This window comes from Nothoprocta perdicaria, unplaced genomic scaffold, assembly GCF_003342845.1.
Source record: "Nothoprocta perdicaria isolate Ctin4 unplaced genomic scaffold, notPer1 scaffold_187, whole genome shotgun sequence".
NCBI classification, from domain to species: Eukaryota; Metazoa; Chordata; class Aves; order Tinamiformes; family Tinamidae; genus Nothoprocta; species Nothoprocta perdicaria.
Window position 1 is genome coordinate 124,035 of NW_020455060.1, and position 20,566 is coordinate 144,600.

At 40.5% G+C, this 20,566-nt stretch overlaps 1 protein-coding gene across 1 annotated transcript in view; it reads right to left on the reverse strand.

The window, feature by feature from the left end:
* Window positions 1–23: 23 nt before the first annotated feature.
* ASPSCR1 (ASPSCR1, UBX domain containing tether for SLC2A4) overlaps window positions 24–20,566 on the reverse strand; it is a 39,304-nt gene continuing 18,761 nt past the window's right edge. Inside the window, exons 8-16 of the mRNA XM_026036826.1 lie at window positions 18,918–19,057; window positions 16,194–16,275; window positions 15,664–15,730; window positions 14,707–14,769; window positions 14,331–14,383; window positions 3,315–3,366; window positions 2,526–2,595; window positions 2,003–2,190; window positions 24–973 (exon numbers count right to left, since the gene is read on the reverse strand). Coding sequence (XP_025892611.1) covers window positions 960–973; window positions 2,003–2,190; window positions 2,526–2,595; window positions 3,315–3,366; window positions 14,331–14,383; window positions 14,707–14,769; window positions 15,664–15,730; window positions 16,194–16,275; window positions 18,918–19,057 — 729 coding nt within the window. The 3' untranslated portion in view covers window positions 24–959. The remainder of the gene's footprint in view (window positions 974–2,002; window positions 2,191–2,525; window positions 2,596–3,314; window positions 3,367–14,330; window positions 14,384–14,706; window positions 14,770–15,663; window positions 15,731–16,193; window positions 16,276–18,917; window positions 19,058–20,566) is intronic.

Sequence of the window (20,566 nt, forward strand, 5' to 3'; positions counted from 1 at the left end):
TTCAAATAAAATACATCTTCACAGCCAGTGTGGCACTACAGAGTTCATCTCCAGGGCAGGTACAATTTTAAAAAATAACACTCATCTCTGTATATCTCATGAGACAAAGATCTGCCCCACTGTTCCGGAACTCAATGCACTGCAATAAACTGCCACTCTGCTGTGGAAACACTCAGACCACAGCAGTCGTCAATAAGATGGAAGGTCACACAGAGAGACCCTTTCATGGGATGTTTTTTACTTATTAGAATGGTAATTAATGATATTAATTCTGTGTAATGAAAACAAAACACAGCTTGAGGCATAAAATCTCCATATGCATTCTGTTAACAGGTACCCGTGTTCTTTGTTAACAAGACTGTCGATTGAAAACAGCTAAGTGCAGCAAACCAAGAGATTCACAGAAAAACCCACTTAAACTGTTAGGAATAACCTAAAAGGCACGTTCTTCACCCACTTTTCAGCAATCTATGCCCAGAATTACAGGAGCACTAACCCCAATCAGCAAAGAGGGTTCTTGTTCTAGGCACACTTAGATACAGTAAAATGAAATCAAACTGTATCTTATTGCTAGAGTTCAGGCAGTTAGAACATCTCAAGTTATCTCCAAAGGCAGAACTAGGAAGATCTGAATTTCAAAAAATGGAAGGAGGCAAAATCTTTGACAGAGAATAACTAGTAAATATCTCCCCTCAATTCTCTATTCATATTATCTACATGCAAAAAAAAAAAAAAATCTTTAACTTCTGACTCTGCTTCTATAGTCAGAAGTACTGTAAGACAGGCCTTCACTCTCCAAAAGATGAAGCTGGCAGTTCAAAAACAATTTTCTATTTATAACTCATGTTCATTTAGATTAGGTTTCTCCAGGGCCACCAACAGTTTCTTACAATTCTGAAGTACTTCATCAGGAGAGATGCACAGGTTAATGTTACACTAATCCAGCAGCCAAGAATGTTTCATCTCTTCCCACCTAAAATGCAAACACAGGAGCATTAAAGACTTAAAAGATGTAATCTGCACTGCATAGTTTCTGAATAACTCTTTGCTATACACTGCTGTAAGTAGGCATGAGTTTGGTAGCATGTAGGTGCACTTCTTAGAGAGATGGAATGGTGAATGCAGCATAACTTTCACAGCAGGGAACTCTATCATACAGAAACATGCTATTAACCTTTCGTATCAGCTATTAATGAGTAAGCCAGCTAGCCAGGTAAGAATTTTCTTTTGTACTTTATCCAAATAACCTTTACCAGATAGTTCTCTATTCATAAGTGGAATGTTTCCAACATACTCCCGTTACCGTTTCCCATGTGATTTGCATGAGTATCCCAGAGCTAGTCTAAAGTAGATCAGTCACAGCAGAGAACAGACTGCAGTGTTCCAGCAATCATTTCACACCTTATGCTGCACCCGCTGGAGCTGTGTCCACAGCTAGAACCACAGTGTTTTCCAAGAATCAAATATTACAATTCTCAATCAAGAAGTGAACATTTGGCATTGTTAGCCATGAAATTCCAAGTAGTTCTTCCCACTTCTACTGCTGTAGGGGGTTGATTTTGCTTTTTTTAATTCTGCTGCTGCATCGAAAAATGAATATTGACAATCACTTCATTCTAAAATTTTTCTAGTTACTTTATATTTTATGCAGCAGATGACAAATTTAACAGATGACAAGGGCCCCTCATAAGCAGAGCCTGATGTGTCTTTTTTGAGCTACACTGGCCTAATTAAGACTCTAGAACATTACATGATTTCAAACATGTGGATTAGTCAGACTCAGCACGGAACCAGTATTCAGATTTTTTTCCAATTAAGGAGGAGCTTCAAGTCACAAATGATTTTTAACTGGTGACTGCTCAATTCCATGCCCTGCAAGCCTCCCACTGACACCTACAACTGGGATGCCAACATTCTCAGCATCCAACACATATGACACTGAGAAATCAGCCTTCCTGGGGGTTTACTAGGAGAACAACTCTCCTCCAATCTCATATGGTACCTGGCAGCTTCAGCCATTTGGGTATCTTCCCAGGGGCCTTGCTTATGCGCTGTGGAACTTCACGTACTGTTGCTGGTTCTGGCTGCTCATTGGTCTTTTTTTCACTTCCCCCTTCTGGCTCAGTCAGGGAAGGCACTGCTGATTCTAAAGACGATGAAGCAGAAGGAAGTACTGATTTGGACAAATATCTGGAGAAAAAAAAAAGTAATAAGAATTAAACTTTTTTTTTTTTTTTTTTTCATAATAGGCCCCATATATCACCATCTCTACATGGTCAAGGTCAGATTGATAAAACTCTTAATTCTCATTGTCAAAGGCTCTAGGATTTACTTGATTTAGTCACTGCAATCCTACTTCACAAGGAATTCACAAAGTATATTTGTAAACCATGACTGCATGAAGGAGAAATTAAATCCCCAGCACCTTCATATCATGTCTCTTTCTAGTAAGATAGGCTAATTTCATTCTTTTTCTCCCTGAAATATTCACAATTAGACCCAAATTGTGGTCACTCCCAACATACCTGGCTATTAATAAATCAGCTGCAGAAGGGGAAACTACAGAGCACAGAAGGTCCGACTTCAGGTAACAATCTGTTTAAAATGAAACTCAATGAAATCTGAAGGCTTGTTAAGTAAGATAAACACATACATCACCAGGGAATCACGTAGCTCTAGGCTCAGCAAATGCCTACAATATACTTCAGTAAATCTTCATCTTCCCCTAACTGAGAAACAGGATGCTTTCAAATGATGCCATTTTTTTTTAAACAACTCAAGCTGCCTATTTCATCATTCGAAACCCAACATTTTGACATTTTCTTTCAGTGGTCACTACATCTAAATCTATTCTAAGAAGTTTTCTATTCTCTCTAGGAGAAACAGTGATTCTGAACATAAACCAGAGGTGTCAGAATAAGAGATTCATATCTGTCCTCCCATTTCCAGTTAGCCCACTACAACAGCAGGTCAGTAAAGACTTCATAGTCATGTATCTAGTTAACACTTTGAACAATGGCATTTTCTTCTAGAGAGCTGTTCCTCTATCACGTCCATTGTAGATAGTGTATATTTTTTAGCCTAAAACATTTCACAAGAAAGCTTCTAGCTTTACGTTTTATCAAGCAAACTGATGTCAAATCCATTCTCATCAGGACCAAGCAAGTTTTCAGCAATTCAGAATGGAAATGTCTATCAACATTCTCAGGGTCTCTTATCTCTTGCTAGAAGAAATCTGGAGGGAAGAATGTAATTCTTCTGAGTCTACTGTAGCAGCTGTGTAGCCACCTGAAGAAGATGGGAACCTCACTCACCCCTGCTCTTCTGAGATCCAAAATGAATGACAGCAGTGGGAAAGAGTTTAGCCTGCAGCAAAGGGAAAAAAAATAAAAGAGAGATCATAGGAAGTAGATGCTTCCACAGTCAACTGGTGACAAGCTAGAGAGCTACGGACAAATTTATAGAGCTTAAGATCAGGTCACTGAACCATCTATAATTCAGAAAAGTATAAACTTTTCCACAGCACAGGGCATGCCAATTAAGATGAGAAATTCCACCATACAGATTATAACACTCATAGAACAGTGATCCTTGTGCCAATAACCTGTGTTTTCCTCTACCCCCCTATGTAAGACTGAGTGGCTAAAAGAGAAAAAAGACCTTATAACACTCTTGCCATTACAGACCACCAGGCAGGTTGAGGTTGGAAAGGTCCTCTGCAAGTTGGCTAGTCCATTCCTCCATCTAGGGCTGGAGGAAATGGAGACTCCACAACCTGTCCATGTAACCTGTTCTACTGTTTGACCTCTCAAAACTCAAATAAATAATTAAAGCTTTCTCTTATATTTAAATGTGTTTTCTTGCATTTCAGTGTGTGTCCATTTCTTCTTATCCTGTCACTGCTACCACCAAGAAAAAATGCAGGTCTGTCTTCTCTTCTGCCTCCCATCAGATACTTAAGTAAACTGGTAAGATTCCTTTCAACCTCCTCTTCTCAAGGTTGAACGATCCCAGCTCTCAGCCTCTCCCCATATATCAGATGCCACAGTTCCTTAAACATACCTGGCCCTTCACTGGACACCAGAGAAATCACCATGTAAAGCTGCAGTGAATTTAACTGCAAATAAGCTGGAAGGGCAACTACCAACAAAACTTGCTCTGCCACTGTAGTGCTTACAGAACAGCACTGCAGCCTCAAAGAGACTGAGGAAGCAGAAAAACTGGTGTTGGAGCTAAGTGATAAATTAGACAGTACTAAATCACCCAATCCAGATGGTATATCCAAGTGGTATATCCAAGGAACTACAGAGTAAGAGATTCAGAATTAAGCTTCTCATTAAAAACAGACATTGCTGTGAGCACAGGCTTATATTTTAAAAACAGTTTGAAGGTGATATGCGGAAGATGAATAGGGTATGGTCTAACCAGCATGAATTCTGAAAGAAAAGTCATATCAAACTTATTACTGAAATTATTTTAACATGTCAGTATAATATTGCATAAAGCAGAACTAGGTTAAAAAATAAGTTTAAAGTTTTCAGAAGACCTTATATATGCAGACTAGTAAGAAAGCTAAATCATGTTGTTAAAGTAGTGTCAAAATGTAAAAACTGTAAGAGTGATCGAAAATGTTGTTTAATGGTCTATATTTATCCTGACAAAACAATACTAGGGTTTTGTTCTCGAACAAACAAGAAAATCCCTGTTCTTTTCAGAACATCAATATATATGTGAGCATTTTGCACGGCAGGCCGTCTGCTCTTGCTTTCCTCAAGCCTCCATTGCTACCAGCACATCAAGATACTTGAGCTGATGAGCTTTGAATTTGATGCCACCAAGCAGCTACCAGACTGCAGGGCACAACTCAGCTCAACAGAAGCACTGGGGAGTGTGCGGAGACTAATAAAATTGTATTAACTGGTGGCAAAACAGAATAGCTTCACCTATCCTCCTAACTACGACTTTCAAATAAATATGCAATATTACAACTTTGGGGACATTAATTGAAAGAGTGTAGGAGACTTTCACATAGAGAAGGCCCTACGTGTTGTTGCACCGAAGCAGGAGACACACACCCACCAGTCTGCCTCGCACCTCAGCTCCTGCCTAACTGGACACGAATTTTCACATCCTTGAACCAACATCTTAGCAGCAGAAATCATTATTTATTGAGTCTTTTAACATTTCCTTCCCCAAGCAACAGGGCCTAAGGTTGCCTGCTAGTCACAAAGACAGCTCTACATAAACTTTTTTAATTAAAAAGCACCAGACACGGTTTAGAAACCCCAGTGAAAACTCTCGCAAGACCTTTGATGTTTCCGCTACATTCGACTGAAGGGATCCCTCTATTTGGGAAATGGGTGACTTAAAAAGGAACCCCCCACACAAACCCCCTCCCCAAACACACATACACTCAGGCCCCTTTACACACAACATCCTTTTCATGCCAGCTGCAAGTTGGAAAATGAGGTTTTTGTAGTGTGTTAGTGTTGGAATTTTTTAATAACCTCCCCTCTCTCTTTTTCTTCTCCTGCCCAATTATCTTGGTAAATAATTAACATTCTGAAGAAGATAACTAAGCACAGCAATGCAGAGCTCAAAGCCTTTCAGTACAAAGCCCTACCCTTTTCTCTTCATTTCCCTGTTGCCGCCGTTAAAACTTCCTTGTCAATCAGGGTCTGGGCACACACATCAAAGTTCCATGTGGGAACGGCCCCAAGGGGTCAGAGAAAATTCATGGCAGGGCCTGTGTGAGGCACAAAAAGAAAGAGGGAGATGCACAGAGTGAAAGCGAGCCGCACACTCAGCCACACAGGCAGAACGTGCCCCACTATAGGGCTCTACCCTATTTACTCATAAGTTGACTAATAAACCTAGTTCTGCAGCTCAGACTCCACCTCTACAACCACTTCCCACCACTGGCAAATCATCAGTCCAAACACTTCACTCCATAATCTTTTAATTGAAAGAAATTTAAAGGAGCCAGAGAGCAGCTCACAAGGACCCAGTGCGCAGCCTCCTGCCCAGGGCTCATTCTCTCCATCCCTATCCTTCCCTAGGGTTCAGCCAAGGCATAGGCCCTTCTCACAATGTTTCCATCCAGTGAGCTTCTCTTCCTCAATTCAGATCAAATATTGGGTCATTTTTGCAATCTCTTGCCTCATTTCTTGTGTGCAGAATTCTCAGATTATCGTTCCCATTTCAGCTTTTACTGAGGTTTCAGTACAGGAGACAGATATATCCCAGCTGATCTATCCCAGGAATTCTCCATCCAACCACTGGCAGGACGCACACTGTTTGAGATTTTTTTTTGCAATATAAAAATATTTAAATCAACACCAACTTCACATGAAAAAGAAAACCAAGTGGAATAAGCCCACTGACCAAGAATGTCTTGGCATAAAGATGAGAAGGTTTCAGTGTGTGCACAGTCCAGGAAAATATACAACTCTGAGTTTGGAGCCTTCAGAATCCTCTAGTAGTGCTAAATATGCAAGACTCAAATATTGAAAAGAATATTTTCTGAAAACTGTGTTTTCAAGCCAGCTACTATTTCTTCATTTGCAGTTGCTCTATTGCATGTGCTGCAAAAAAAACCATCATGAAGATTTGAACATATATAGGATTCTTAGAGGATGAAAGTATGTGTGCCTCAAAAGAGAGTTAGAAACCTCTTACAGTCACACTGGCACTGCTAGATTGGAGATTTTTGAACATATGTTTCAAACAGTTTGCACTTCATCGGTCAGTTACATGTAAAGAATTACTACAATATGAATGAGTCCACTGTTCGTTACAATACTCAAATATTGAGCATTTCTCTCCCTTTTTGCTTTAATTTCTAGCCCCAAGTAAAATGTCATTCTGACTAAGAAAATGGATACTATTAATTCATGGCAGTGAAATGTTCAAATTGCACTGTGCAAGGTATATTTCTTATATATACATCTTTTTTTGCAACAACACCTAGAAACACAATTGAAAAATGGTGTCCCACTGTACAATTATGTACACAATGAGAAGCAAATCACAACACAAAATCAATGGCAAATGTGAGAAAATATGATTTTGTTTTGTTTTTACAGATGAAGAACCGAGATCTAAAGAGGTTAAATAACTTGCTCAAGGTCATACAGGAAGACAGTAGCAGAAATGAGAAATAAGTACAAGCTTCCAGAGACCCATCCCAGACCTTAATCACAGGATAGTTTTTTTCTGAAGAGATCAGAAAGTTGCTGATGAGGCAAGATATGGAGGAAGCCAATGACTGGCTTACTTTCTTCCCCATTCAAGCGATACCAGTCCAAACAACCAATTCCACAGGTTTTAAAAAGATCTCCATAACACTGCTTCATCACTTTGGTTACAGCTAAATCAGTTTAAATGAAAGCCTCCCATTTGGGGCCCCCAGTCTAAAGACCTGCCTGTTACTCATAAAGCCACATTTAGTTTGAAACTGCATAGCTATTTAACTCAAGGTTTTATTTCAGACACTCAGAGTGAAGTTACTCAGACACCACCGTGGTGAGCGTGGTTTATGACAGCAGGGCATCCTGGTTGTAGAGTGGTATATTGGGTCTACTGGATCTTGCATTCCATGATAAAAATAACTATATTAGAACAACATTTTACTGCGAGTCCAGCTGTGACTCACAAGAGAAACATTTCTGCTTTGTTTTATTGCATGTTTTAGTAACTTGTTCTCCAGAGCACAAAAAAGATTTCAGGCAGTAGCCTCCCCAAACAATGTCACAATACTTCCTCCTTCACTAGGCATCTCCAGACACACATATCAAAGAAGCTCTAGAAGAGAACAGTGGAAAACATATACATTATTACCATGCAGTTACTCTGCTCACTAACAGAATGATGCTTTAACTCAGCCAGAGTTTATAGTCTAGGGGGGAACTTGCAGCTGCCAGAGTGAGAAGCATTCTTTCCGTTACATGATCTGAAAAGATTAGAGTGCCACAGGTCTGCTGTTAGTTTGAAGTTAAAAGATGAATAAGAAAATAAGCACTTCAAAGGAACATGCTCATGGATGGAGAAACTCAAGCTACCAACATGAAATACTGCATAGTACACACTCCAAACACATAAACTAGCACTTGGAAAATTCAACCGGAAAGCCAGTGGATCAAAAGCTTCAGCAACAAGACCGCAAAGCATCTCTGAAACAGAAATAAACATTACAGTCATAGTGAAAGGGAGCAAACTAAGTGGCTCTTGTTTACAACCTGAGAACAAAGTTTCTCAATGAGGACAGCAACTGCTGAGGAAGATGGATATTCTGTAGCTAATTCAGAGGAAACCTGATCCAAGCGGACTAGGGGACCTTTAAAGAATTTGCAAGGTTAAAGGTAAGATTTGAAAGCACTATTTTGAGAAGATTACTTAAAGAAGGAATCCAGGTATGAAGCACATTCATTGACTCTATGAACTGAGGTCAGAAAGATCTGGCCCCAAAAATTAACAGTAGAAGAGAGAAAACGTTTTTGGCAGAATTTCTACTTCAAATTCAGTCATACAAGGAAGGTCCTCATCCTGACCAAAATGTCTAGCTTTACTCAAAAGTTAGAATAAGAGGCAAGTACTTACAACTTCTACGCATCCAATTAACAGTTTGGCAAGGTAAATAGGAGGTGAAATTATTACCAAAACCTAGTCAGGAAAACACTCCTGAATGGGGAAGCAAAGGACTTGACACATGAAGCTAAACACATTCTGGGCTGGAGGAACAAGGATGAATTCCACTTCAACTCTAATTTTCTTTGTCAGAGAGTAAAATTATAATAAGGCCTGCCACTGGAAATGCCTCTGAAGAACTGACACTGATGAAGTAATTTTTTCTGAAATTGGATACTGACACTTGCCAAGAGCAGAGATGGCTTCATACTGCTCAAGTCATAGTCTGCTTCACTGAACAAAAATGCCAGATGCATTGCCCCTAATGGCATTAACAGAGAGGATATGAAAACAGGACAGTAGACTAAGAAAGGAACAAACAGCTCCTCCAGATTCCTGCCCCACTGTAGGTGCCAGATGAAACACTCGGTGTATTCTAAGATCTGATTAGAAAATCTAAATATTTGTCTGGAAGTGTGTGGATTCTTTCAGCTTCTCTGAGAAACAACGATGGCCTCCTTCTTCCTTTGCTGCCATGACTTTCCCTATAGTTGGTATTCTTACCCTCTACTAACTGTTTCTCAGCATTAGCAGTCAATGACTGTCACCACTGAAGCCCTAGATGTGAACTACACGAGCACATACTTCCGAGAGAAGAAGGGGAAAAGCAGCTCAAAGCAGCTTGTCTAGAACGGCACAAACAAGCAACCAGAGCTAAAAGGAACCCTAGGCCAACAGGGAAGCCTGCATTTGATCAGTTCTGGAGAGGGGAACATCATAAAACAATTCATGGGACATGAGGATAACATAGCCAGCAAAAATAGCAATAATAAAATATCAAAACAATGCCTTGAAGTCTTTATGGGTTCCAAAAACTCCATGTTACTGCCAATCTGTGTGCTCACTCTACTGTAAATACACTTTTTTTTCAGCACAATTCGTTTCAGACATACTTCTTTCAGTTGCTGTTTCTTGGCAAACAAGTTGACAATATTTGTCTGTCTGTCCTAGTTTTGCTTGCAACATAAAGGTTCCTCCTTCACTATCAGCACTCAGATTTAACAAATGTGGTTCCAATGATCTTATCAGCTTGTGTGGAAGGAGACGGTGGAGAGAGAGTAGAAGCACTGGCAATACGGTACTCCACCATCTGCAACAACTTCAGCACAAATTTCAGTCATTTATAAATATTCAAACACTGAAATACGTTCACATTGCTTCAGATCTCACTGATTTTTTCTTACATACAGTACTATGGCAGTCTGAAGAGTGAAGGGTAACTTACTACTAGCACAATACCATCACAGACACATGCCACAAAAACCTAAATGCAACTCAGTGATTCACACTTGACCTTGGACAATGATTCCCAGTTTCTAGACAGGTGACAAAAAGGGAACTCTGTCCTCTATCTTAGCAGAGGGTGGAGTTGTGATCTGTTCAGGTATCATGCAGTCTCCATGACAACAAGCTGCTAAAACATACAGGCTGACAGTGCTCAATGTCCAGAACATTCTGTGTTTGACATAAAGGCTCTGCCTCTGATGGTTTCAACAACTACCTTAAGCTTCTAGAAATCCATTCTAAAGTTCATTGAAGCAATTCCCATATTATTAGAAGATGCTGCTAGAGTTCCCTATTACCAATACACTACCCTCCCAAAAAAAAGGGGAAATAAAAGGCAGTTAAGCAGTTCACAGCTAGGCAGAAGGGAATAAGCAACTGGATGCTTCTCTGCTACAATACTACTTAAAAGCTGCAGTAATAATCCATTTATGCTTAGGCATAACAGCATCATGTATTTGAAGAAGACATGAGGCAATCCAGAAAACCAAGGATCGCCTGCAGAAAAGCCATAAGTCAGCTTCTATTCCATTCTTTGTTCTTCTTAACTATTTCTTATTCTCTGTTTCTCAAGAATTTGAGAACTATGAGTGGGAAACACTCATCTAAGAAATTCCTAAGAACAAAAACTAGAACAAAGCATACTTAAAGAAAAAAAAAGAAAAAAAAATATATTTATGGAAAAGACTAATTGGACAAAGGCTAATAGCCTTTGCTTCCTCTGAAAGCCAAGTCACTTCTGATATGAATCCAGAGGTATTCCAAGAAAGAATTCTATTCTGGTATGTTCTGGTATGTTGTCTGCTCAGCAAGATGTGTATGAAAGTGTGAACATCAAATAATATGGCAGTTAACTATTAAAAAAAATACAGGGCGGTACACGTTTTGGAAGATCCATTATGAACAAAAACAGTTTTGTAAGTCACCTAAGAAATGCCCCATTAAAACAAAGTGCTAAGCAACACAAGTTCATTATAGAGCCGCATTAGGTGCACTAGGCTCATTCTTGGAGGCTGCTGCTCACACTACTGGGTCTAACCCTAACACAAAAGGCTTCCTTGCCAGGGACCACATGGAGCCTGGAAGAGGCCAAGGCTTCGACCACCCCATCCATAGAGGGCTGAGTCCCATCAATGCAGGACCGGGCACTGCAGTCTTTCCTGCAGCCCTCACCCTGCAGCAAACACGGACCCTGAGCAGCACAAACACCCTCCCAGTGTAAGGGCTTAGCTGCTTGAAGACAATATTGCAGGATGAGCACCGCTGAGAAAAAGTGGAAAGCAAAGTCTGCCCCCGCCGCTGCCTCACCTGGCCCAATACCAGAAATAACACCTCTGCTGTGCCTTTCTGTGCCAGTTTCATTTTTACCAAGAGCACTGAAACTTCAGCAAAGCAGCTTGATTAGTAACAGCCGCTCATAAAAAGGGCATCCAACAATAACAGAGCTGCCAGGGACATGAAAGCCAGAGCAGCTTCCGCACCCATTTCTTTCCAAAGAAGAAAGACCCCTTCAGCCCCTGCCAAGCGCTCAGGTCTCCAGCGGCCGGGAAAGTCTATCCAAGCCGAAGACGTTAAGACATGGAGTCTGCCCTGACTCGAGGCAAGAGTCATGGATGAAAAGATTTAACGGGGAGCAAAATGTTACCCAGAATCGGCCAACCTAAACTGGGAGAAGGTACCAGACTGGTAGGCTGGAGCATTGTGGTCTCCATCAAGCAGTGCGGGTGACAAGAGTGGCATGACAAGTCCTCAGCAGGAATCGTTTTTTTTCCTGTTTGATGCTTCTTCCAAATAAAATGTTTATAAACACACAGAATCATTCCTGTCACCACCAGACCATGACCTAAAAGGGCTGCAGAGCTCCAGGCATGGGACACAGGCGACATGGCCACAGGCATCAAACACAACTCTTCCACTCTGCAAAGCCATTTAATATAAGGGCTACTTTACATACAGCTGCATTACACAGCTTTAGGGTTTTAATGCACATGCTGGGGCACCCCTCCCCCAATTCACATTCCTGGCAGCTGGAATCTGCTGCCTCCAAATCATTTTAAAGGCAGACGAACCCAAATCCCATCCCATTCACATCTCCTCATGTCATCTGCTCTTCTATGCAGATGCTCTTCATCTTCTGCACTCTATGTTAATCCTTCCAATTCACCTCACTCCTCACTGCTGTCTCCCTTCTCATATCATACCATGAACACACAAGTTGTCTTCCCCTTCAAGCAAAGCAATTGCAGGGTTGTTTCACACCAGTCCAAAGCTCCACAGCTTCCTCACTGCTGAACCTCTGCACCTCACTGGAGCAATGCTGCTAGCCCAAACCATCCAGGTGAAACCATGAACTCATTTCCAGTTCACAAAGACAGCTGCAGGCTGAGGCTCCCTGAGTAGAATTTGATTAAAGGCAAAATAAAACAAACTGCTTAAATAAGGAAGAAAAAAGAAAAAAGAAAGAAAAGAAAATATGCTGGCCTGCTCCTTTCATGATCAACTCATTTTTGCAAGGACGTGCAATGAACTAGATGAGCTTTTCTAATTTGGGGTATAAGCTTTTGAAAGCTAGAGCTCGAGGCATTCTGAGGCATTAACTAAACATGCATGATTAAAAAAAAAAAAAAACTACACAGTTGAATATCTATAGCTGCATATACATTTCCCGCCACCTAAAGCTGCTGTACCAGCTCATTTTAGATGAGCTACACTACAAATACAAATTTTGCAAATTTCTGCATTCTGCTGAAGCAGAAAGATCACAAAACTTGCAGCAAGGGTCTGTAAACTCACCATAAACTTTAGCAACATTTTCAGCTTTAGACTGCTCTATCTTTAACCATCTTTGTTTTGTGCTGTTATGGTTTTGCATCTTTGTCACATGATGTACCACGCAAATCTCAGGGAAGCCATTACAAAGAGATGACATTGGAAATTAGAAAAGACCAGACTCTTCATTAAATAGTAATTTCTGAAGCAGTCAAAAAGCAATTGGGCTTAAGGCACCTCAAAGCCTTTAGAGAAAACTAAATTTAGTGAAATAGTCTTTCAAGAGCTGCTGTAAGGAATGAGCTCCAAATTAAATGTCACAACTGGGAAAATGAGAAATTACTGCCCATGTAGCACACACACAGGTAACATGCCTTATACTGAACAAAGGATTTACAAATTAAACAAGAGAAAAATCACTGCTCAGGCTCCTCTCCTCCACCAAGGAGGAGGTTACATCAATAAAACCATACCCAAAACTTCGTATCTTGTTAAAAAAATCTTAATAGAGTATTAGGAAGGGGGAAAAACTTCTGAGTGTGAAAATAGGGACTCAAATTATTTGACTCTCTGAATATGCAACAGCGCAAGAGCAGCTGCACTTGTATCTCTTCCACATGGCTTGGACAGAAGGTTGTGGAATTTGGAAAGCTCCATTGCAAACAACTTCAGAGGCTCTCTAATCCTTCTCTAATTCAGTGTCTGAAAGGTCCCTTTCTCCTCCTCTCTCTCTCTCTTTGTTTCTCCACTCTGCTCCTTCTCAGCCCTCAGAGGCATCAATCAAAAAATCTCTCACTACAACCTACTTGACCCTTCACTCTGCAAGTGATCTTCAGTGCATCACTCTACACATGCCCATGAAAGACTGAATGGCTCCCCATATTAAAAACAGTCAGTCTGGGGCAAAGTCACTTGAAAAATCACTCAGCCAGTATCTATGCACATATGTGATTTCTGCAGCCAACAGTCTCCAGTCAGAGACATCAGCATCACTTTGCTTGACATTTACAAATAACTTCCAAAATTTAAATTTCAACCTTTGAAAAAAATTACAACATAGAAAGTACATGCTCTACAATGTACAAGCTAGCTGAAAATAAACTCTTGTACAGTGATTACCAGAAAGGTCATATTTTTTCTAATATGGCATTTAGCTTCTGCTGTAGAACTTAAAACCTGTCATCTACCCCAAACCAGTAGTATGTATCCTACTATATTGAGCCAACTATGTTTCCTACTACATTGGACCAACTACAAATACAGCAATCTCATTTACACAACAAACTCATCTACTCAGCTCACACAATAACTTTTAAGGCTACATATGGTGCAGATTCCACATGGCACAGAGTATACAACAATATGAACCCTCACTCTCCCCATCATGACACTACATATTGCTGCACAAGGTGGACCTCTTCTGGTGAGGAGCTCGTGCTCCAAACACCTGGTTCCATTAGTCTTGACTAAGCAGAAATCTAGAGGGATCATGACATTAAACAGCTTCTTTTAAAAACAATTAAGGTGTGTTGGAATGCATGGAAACAGCAGCATGTTTTAGGAAGAATGAGAGTACAGGCATGAGTCCTTACCTCAAACAGCGTCAAATTTTCATCATTCAAGATGATTCTGGGAGGTGCAATAACTGAAGTTAAAAAATAAGTTACCAAACAGGGCCATCCAGCAACCAAAACAATAAATACAACAGGTATGAAAGGAATTGTTGCCCTTCAAAAGAAGGGCACATTCGCTTCGCACATTAGCCACATACGCTTCATATTAGGCAGAAGCATAATGTGTCTAAATGATCAGGATTGCATCTTCTTTCCATTCCAAGGCCATATTTAAATAAGAAATCCCTCCCCAGGTCATATCTTATGACATCCAGACTCCATATGCATCACAGCAATTCACAGCTAGGAACAGGCTTTGTAAAGTAGGGCCAAGTATTATCAACAGTGCACTCACACAAGTAGAATGGCAAATCCACATCTGCAAGGTGGCTTCTTACAAAGTCTCTCAAGATGCCAACTGTAGAGAAAGAAGAGAAAGGTTTCCTGGATGACAGTTGTTTCTTTGGCTGCTGAACCTAAGGGCTAGCCTGAACCTGCAGAGCTGCCCTTTGCAACGTGCACAGGTTGCCCTATCCTTGAGTGAACACTATATCTTGTAGAAAACAAACCTACATACTCTGTTCGCTTGGCAAAATGTAAGGATACCAGTGAAATTCTTCCTAGCAAATTCAGTAACAGCTGCAAGATCTGCAGAGATGAGTTAGCTGAGACTCTGGTCACCAGTTATCAGTTCTTGTTCCACATAAAAGCATCAAAAATGTGTGAGAACTGCCAGCTCATAAGGAGAGATCTAGATTAGTATTGAGAGCTATCTGATAAGCAGTTTGACTCACTAGTTGCTGTGAACTAAAGAATGGTCCAACCCCTGTTACTGGGATTACAGCAGAGAAGGCTGCCACCTGAACTGCCCCCCGCCCTCCCACCCCAACACACACACACACACGCTTAAAAATTATCTTTTACATAAAGGAAATTTTCAACCTCATCCTTGGCCTGCCAAACCTTTTCTTACGGAGTCTGTCTGAAACAGCTGTAACTCAGTAATATAATATTTGAACACAAGTAATGGGATATCAAGTATGACAGTTTCCTGAGCACCTGCCATTAAGCAGCCTAACAAAGCCTCCATCAGGTAGTCTTGGAAATAAATTTCTCCTAAAGTACTACCTCAGACTGTTTTTTCATCTAGCTCTGTTGACATCCTATAAGGACGGCATAGCTAGCTACTGCTCCTTCTTCAGGACAGTATTACTCGCCTGAGCAGCAGAAAGATCTGTCCAGAGCTACCCTCTTTGGCATGATGAGAGATGTTGGCTGCAGCCACAGAGACTAAAGCAGAAATTGCTCTTACCAGTTTCGGTAGGACGGAAGAACCCTTGCAGAACGTGACGGTCTGGGAAATGTACTCTCAACACCACCTAGTCAGAAGCAAAGCACATTAGGTCAGCCGTGTACAGCTGTTCCGTAAGGCTTGCCGTTGGTTTAGAATTTACAATAAGTTTCTTATAAACGGGAATATTTGAGCAATTCTGTCTTACAAGCTGCAGTTTTCAGTAACTGCTGCTCCTCAGAGAACATGGACTGTCCAACTTCCAAAGACTGTGAGAGAGCTGGCCTACACAAAGAGTATCATGTACTGGTAGGAAATATCAGTAATGTATCATGTACAGAAGGAAACAAAAGGAGCTGTTCTGCCTGTTGCCCAATCACATCCTTATATGCCTGCTGATTTTACATAGTATATCTATTATATGGGTCCTACCAACATGAAAAGCCTTCCTATAAGCAGTTCAAGATCCTGTTGATTACTTTTGGTACCCAAAGCTTATTAAACTGCAATTTTGAACTAGACAGAAAGACCTGAGAAAAAGAAAAGGCTACCTTTGGGTAACGTTCTAACTTTTCCTTCAGCTGAGCCTCTCTTAAAGATTTTGTCATCAGTGGAGCTTCTTCCAGACGCTTCCTAGATGAGCGGGAATAAGACAAGCTGTCACTACTGCTGCTCTAAAATATACTTTCATTGAAAAACGAAAGGCTCCAGCAGGATATATGGAACAGCTCAACAGTCCCATATAGCCTTCACTGTATTCCCCTTCTGTGCATCCAACCCAAAATCTCAAAACTGCCGTTGCTCAGGAAACCTGACAAAAACCTAAGCACAGAAGCTGATCATAAGAAGCCTTATGAAATGCAAAGATGATAGTATATTGGAAAGAAGTATTAGCAATCTAGGCTATACAAAACATTTCATATAGATAAGGAATACAGGATTGTAAATGGATTTAGCAAGCATCACCTACAATACTGTACAAAATTAATTTTACTCTGTACAAGGACATGTACTGAAGCAGATTGCTACTAAGATGATCTGGGACCATTTTCTGCGATTACATGCAAAAAACAGATTTATTCAGCCTCTGTTTTATTGGGTTAAGTGACACAATTACTCCAGGGAGGGAAAAAGAGTTACTGAAGCTGAAAAACAATGTTGGCATAAGAACTAACGGGTATTAATTAGCACAAAGGAAACAAAACAGGAACGAGATATTTCAGACAATGAATGAAGCAAGGCTGTGGATTGGTCTTTTAAAAGGAATAGCGGGAACAAAAACTAATCTAACCATATTTAAGACAACACAGTAAATTCAGAAAAGAAGAATCCTGTAAGCTTAAATTTAGCAGATACCTTTCAATTCCATGTTCAGTTTCAGTCCCTTTCCCCTATATATCAGCATCCTGAATAATACTTAATTCTGAACAACCTATTTATCAGGCTAGATTTTGGTGAAACATCTGCTCAAATAACTGTAAAGCTGAACTATTATATGATAATCTTCCTGTGTCTATGTAATTTGAATCTCTTTCTATTGTTGAGGCTCATCAAGGTATCTCAGGAACAAGTGCTGAACAAAACAACTCCAAGCTTTCCTCACCAAGAGCACCCAGAACACCTACCTGGCACAGATCATGAAAATGATCAAAAGTGCCAATTAAAACTTTGAAAAGTGAGCAGCAAACTAACCTGTTCTGTTCTTTCTGTATCAAGTTTATGATTCATATTGATTCTCTGCTCTTCATGAAACTGAAACTGAATTCTAACCACATTTAAAATACTGCATTGTGTGCAGCTAGTTCTTGGTAAGATCCACCAGCTGAGATCAGCAGCCAACTGATACCCATGTCTTGTGGAACTTGCCTTTATTTTTATCCCTGACCATGGAAGGAAAAAGGGTTACAAGCATCAGCAGATTTGGAAATGAGGTCCTTTTAGAGGGGGGTATTTTCCAGTAACCCCCGACCAAATGACCATACATTTGTACCACTAACTACTCCAGACCCACAAGCAGCAGAGCAATTTTCAAGCCAATCTGTGTATGTGGATTTTGGAGGCACAGGGAGAGGTGGGGGAGGAGGTGGTGTAAATCAACTCTAAGTAGAAAGTTCTACTCAGACATGGCTACAGTATAATACTGTCCCACAGTTTCATAGAATCTTTGTAATGTTTAAAGTATGAAACTAAGTATGTTCACAAAGTTAATCAATTGAGGAACACATAGATGGTAAAATGCTGTTGTAATGGGGAGGCTACCTTAACCTGAATTTCTAGTTCAGAACAGGAAAAAAAGTACAAAAAAATCATGTATATCTGGCAGCAAGCTGCTTGAACAACAGAATATGCATAAATATGCAGTTAGCCCAGTTTCCTACACCTCTTTGTCCCCTTTGGGAGCATCCAAAACATTCTCATGTCTTGATTTGTGATTAAGTTTCATTTTGCACTATTTCTGTTTGGATAATATCTCAAAATTTGTATTTTGTGATTAGATCATATGGAAGGTAACTCCAATACTTAAAATACAATGCTCTTCTCACTAGCTAAAAACGCTACTAGCTGCTACTGAAGTCAGTAGCAATTATTCCTCTGTGACTGGATTGTTGTGTTCATGTATTTGCCCATCACATGTTACCAAGTCTAGCCATTTAACTTCTAACAATCAACTTCAGATGAAAATACAGCGAGCAGGAGCTCAACACGGTTTTGGGCCTCTAACAAATAAAGACACGTTACTTATAAAGTTAGTGGCTTCTCTTTCAGAGGAATGGGGAGGGAGGGAGGGAGGGAAGACTACAGCATAGTAAGTGCCTATGAGTAACTCCCTGAAATGCAGAAGATGGGCACAAATCTTTCTTTTATTCCTTTCTTAGTGTGGGTCCAACTTCTTTAAGCTGCTCAGAAAAACTTATTACTGCACAAGCATTGGAAATACTTCATGATGAAACTTTCAGCATCCTAGTAAGCCCATTATCCCATGACACAAATAGTCAACTGATTCACACAACTTTCAGCATCCCAGTAAGCCCATTATCCCATGACACAAATAATCAACTGATTCACACAAAAACATAGATCTTGGCACAGAATCATGACCCTGTGCTCAGCTGGCATTAAACCTAGAGGTTTCTAGGCCTGGTCATTAATCCAACACCATTAATTCATCTACAACCTTTGCCTCAGAAATCACAGCTACCTACAGGAGGATAGCACAACCTTCCTCAATAAAAAGACATGCAGTGTTCTCCGTTATTACCAGAAAGGAAACTTGCCTCTCGCTCTGCAGCTGTGCCAAACGTTTCCGTACATCATCCACTGTGACTTCAAAAAAATCATCAGGAAGGTCTTCCAAGACAGCAGGAAGAGGTTCTAGCAGGTCTAGATGATATACAAGTGGTTCTCGTTCTAATAGCTACAGAATAAAAGTAAGCTCAGGTTAGTGTTAAACACATTCTTTTGTTAATGCTAGAAAGTTCTGGACAAAAAGTAGAAGCATAGTATTTGCAAACTAAAATGCAACACATGGTATGGAATTAATCTCACTAAGGATAGATACAGACTATTTAAGTTGTCAATGATGAAACCGGTCACCCTTTATTGTTGGTGGAGCTTGCAGTACAATTCCTCCCCAAAAGCAGCAGGGGCCTATATTTGTCAGTTATGTCACACAGCTAAAGGAGTTCGCTACTCCAAGAAGTCTATACAGGAAGCAAAGAAGGAAAGAAAGCAAACATCACCCTTCTCTTCAAGAAGGGCAAGGAGGAGGGAACTACAGGCCAGTCAACCTCACCTCAGTCTCTAAAAAAACAATGGAGCAACTAATCCTGGAAACCATTTCTAGACACATCAAGGCTGAGAAGATGATCAGAAGTAGTCAACAGAGGCAAAATCACATTTAACCAACCTGATGGGCTTCTAAAAAGGCATGAGTGACTTAGCAAATGAGGGAGGGACCTCAGCAGACTGGAGAAATGGACAGAGAGGAACCTCCAAGAAGTACAGCAAAGGGAAGTACCTCCCTGGACTTGGGGAGGAATAACCCCATGCATCACTACAGAATGGGGGGTAGGTCAACCATCTGGAAAACAGCTTTACAGGAAAAAACCTGGTAGTCCCGTTAGACAACAAGTTGAACATGAGCAAGCAATGCTCCCTCATGGCAAAGGCAGCTGACAGCATCCTGGGCTACATTAAGGAAAAGTGCTGCCAACAAGGTGAGGGGTGTGATCCTTCTCTTCCCTCTCTACTCAGCAAGAGTGAGGTGAACATCCAGCTCTAGCCCACCCAGTACCAAACAGACATCGATCTTCTGAATCAAGTCCAGCAAAGGGCCACAAAAATGACTAAGAAAATGGACCATCTTTCATATGACAGGAAACTGAGAGAGCTGGGATTGTTCAGCCTGGAGACGAGAAAGTTCAGAGGGAATCTTGTGAATACATATAAATATCTCATGAGATGATCTCAGCAAACTGAATCAGCCTCTTCTCAGTGGCACCCAGTGACAGAACAAGAAGCAAAAGACACACATTGAAACACCAGAAATTCTATCTAAACAAAGAAAAACAACTACACAAGAAAAAAAAACCGCTTTGTTGTGAAGGTAGTTGAATGGATCAAGTTGCCCAAAGAGGTTGTAAAGTCTCCATCCTTGGATATATTGAAAACCTGACTGGATTTTGTCCTGAAAACCCTGCTGATTGTGCTTTGAACAAAAAGGTTGGACCAGATGCTATTGAGACCTCATGTGTTCTGTGATTCAAAGCAGATAGCTGCTAGAAAAGAAGTTCCCTCTACATGTTAGCTGAAATAAAGGTACTTATTACATTTACTGTCATTACACATTTCTTCTCCCCTCATCCTTCATATACCCCTTCAATCCAAAGGAATGAAGGAATGCCTGAAGGTTCTTTTCTCTACT